This window comes from Sinocyclocheilus anshuiensis, unplaced genomic scaffold, assembly GCF_001515605.1.
Source record: "Sinocyclocheilus anshuiensis isolate Anshui unplaced genomic scaffold, SAMN03320099.WGS_v1.1 C31949525, whole genome shotgun sequence".
NCBI classification, from domain to species: domain Eukaryota; kingdom Metazoa; phylum Chordata; class Actinopteri; order Cypriniformes; family Cyprinidae; genus Sinocyclocheilus; species Sinocyclocheilus anshuiensis.
The window spans coordinates 1-596 of record NW_015607822.1 but is presented as its reverse complement, the minus strand read 5'-3'; the positions used below and the strand labels follow the sequence as shown (position 1 = coordinate 596).

Genomic DNA, 596 nt, shown 5'->3' with positions numbered 1-596 from the left:
TGTCATATAACCATGAAAATCATTGTGAAAGAATATAATTATATAAAAGTGTATTTATTTATGTGTATGATATGAGTTGTTTAATGATGCCCCAAATGGAATTTTTTAGCATAAAGCAAAATGAAAGATTTAATTTAGCCAAAAACCAGATCCTAGTCTTGTCAGATTTGCAGTATTTTTTTGGTGGTGTTCAGGAGTGTCCAGAGGTGTGGGCTTCATTCGATTTGACCGGCGTGTCGAGGCCGAGGAGGCGATTAAAGGGCTGAACGGACAGAAACCACCAGGTGCCACCGAGCCAATCACGGTGAAGTTTGCCAACAACCCCAGTCAGAAGAGCAGCCAGGCGCTGCTGTCCCACCTGTACCAGTCGCCCAACAGACGCTACCCAGGACCGCTGGCGCAGCAGGCCCAGAGATTCAGGTACCCGCTGACACACACTCGCTGCACTGGAGCTGACTTTGACTCGAGTGTGATTTCATTGTGTGTGTGTGTGTGCATGTGTTTCAGGCTGGATAATCTGCTCAACATGGCATATGGAGTCAAGAGGTATGTTCATTTGAGCTGCTGCTTGTTAAAGCAGTGAGTTTGTGATTTTT

At 45.5% G+C, this 596-nt stretch overlaps 1 protein-coding gene across 1 annotated transcript; it reads left to right on the top strand.

The window, feature by feature from the left end:
• Positions 1-194: 194 nt before the first annotated feature.
• On the top strand, positions 195-579 carry LOC107682255 (ELAV-like protein 2; the record flags this gene model as incomplete). Its single annotated transcript, XM_016478555.1, has 2 exons — positions 195-420; positions 508-579. Coding segments are annotated over 2 exons (298 nt in total), but the record flags the coding sequence as incomplete, so codon positions are not given.
• Between the last annotated feature and the right edge of the window lie 17 nt (positions 580-596).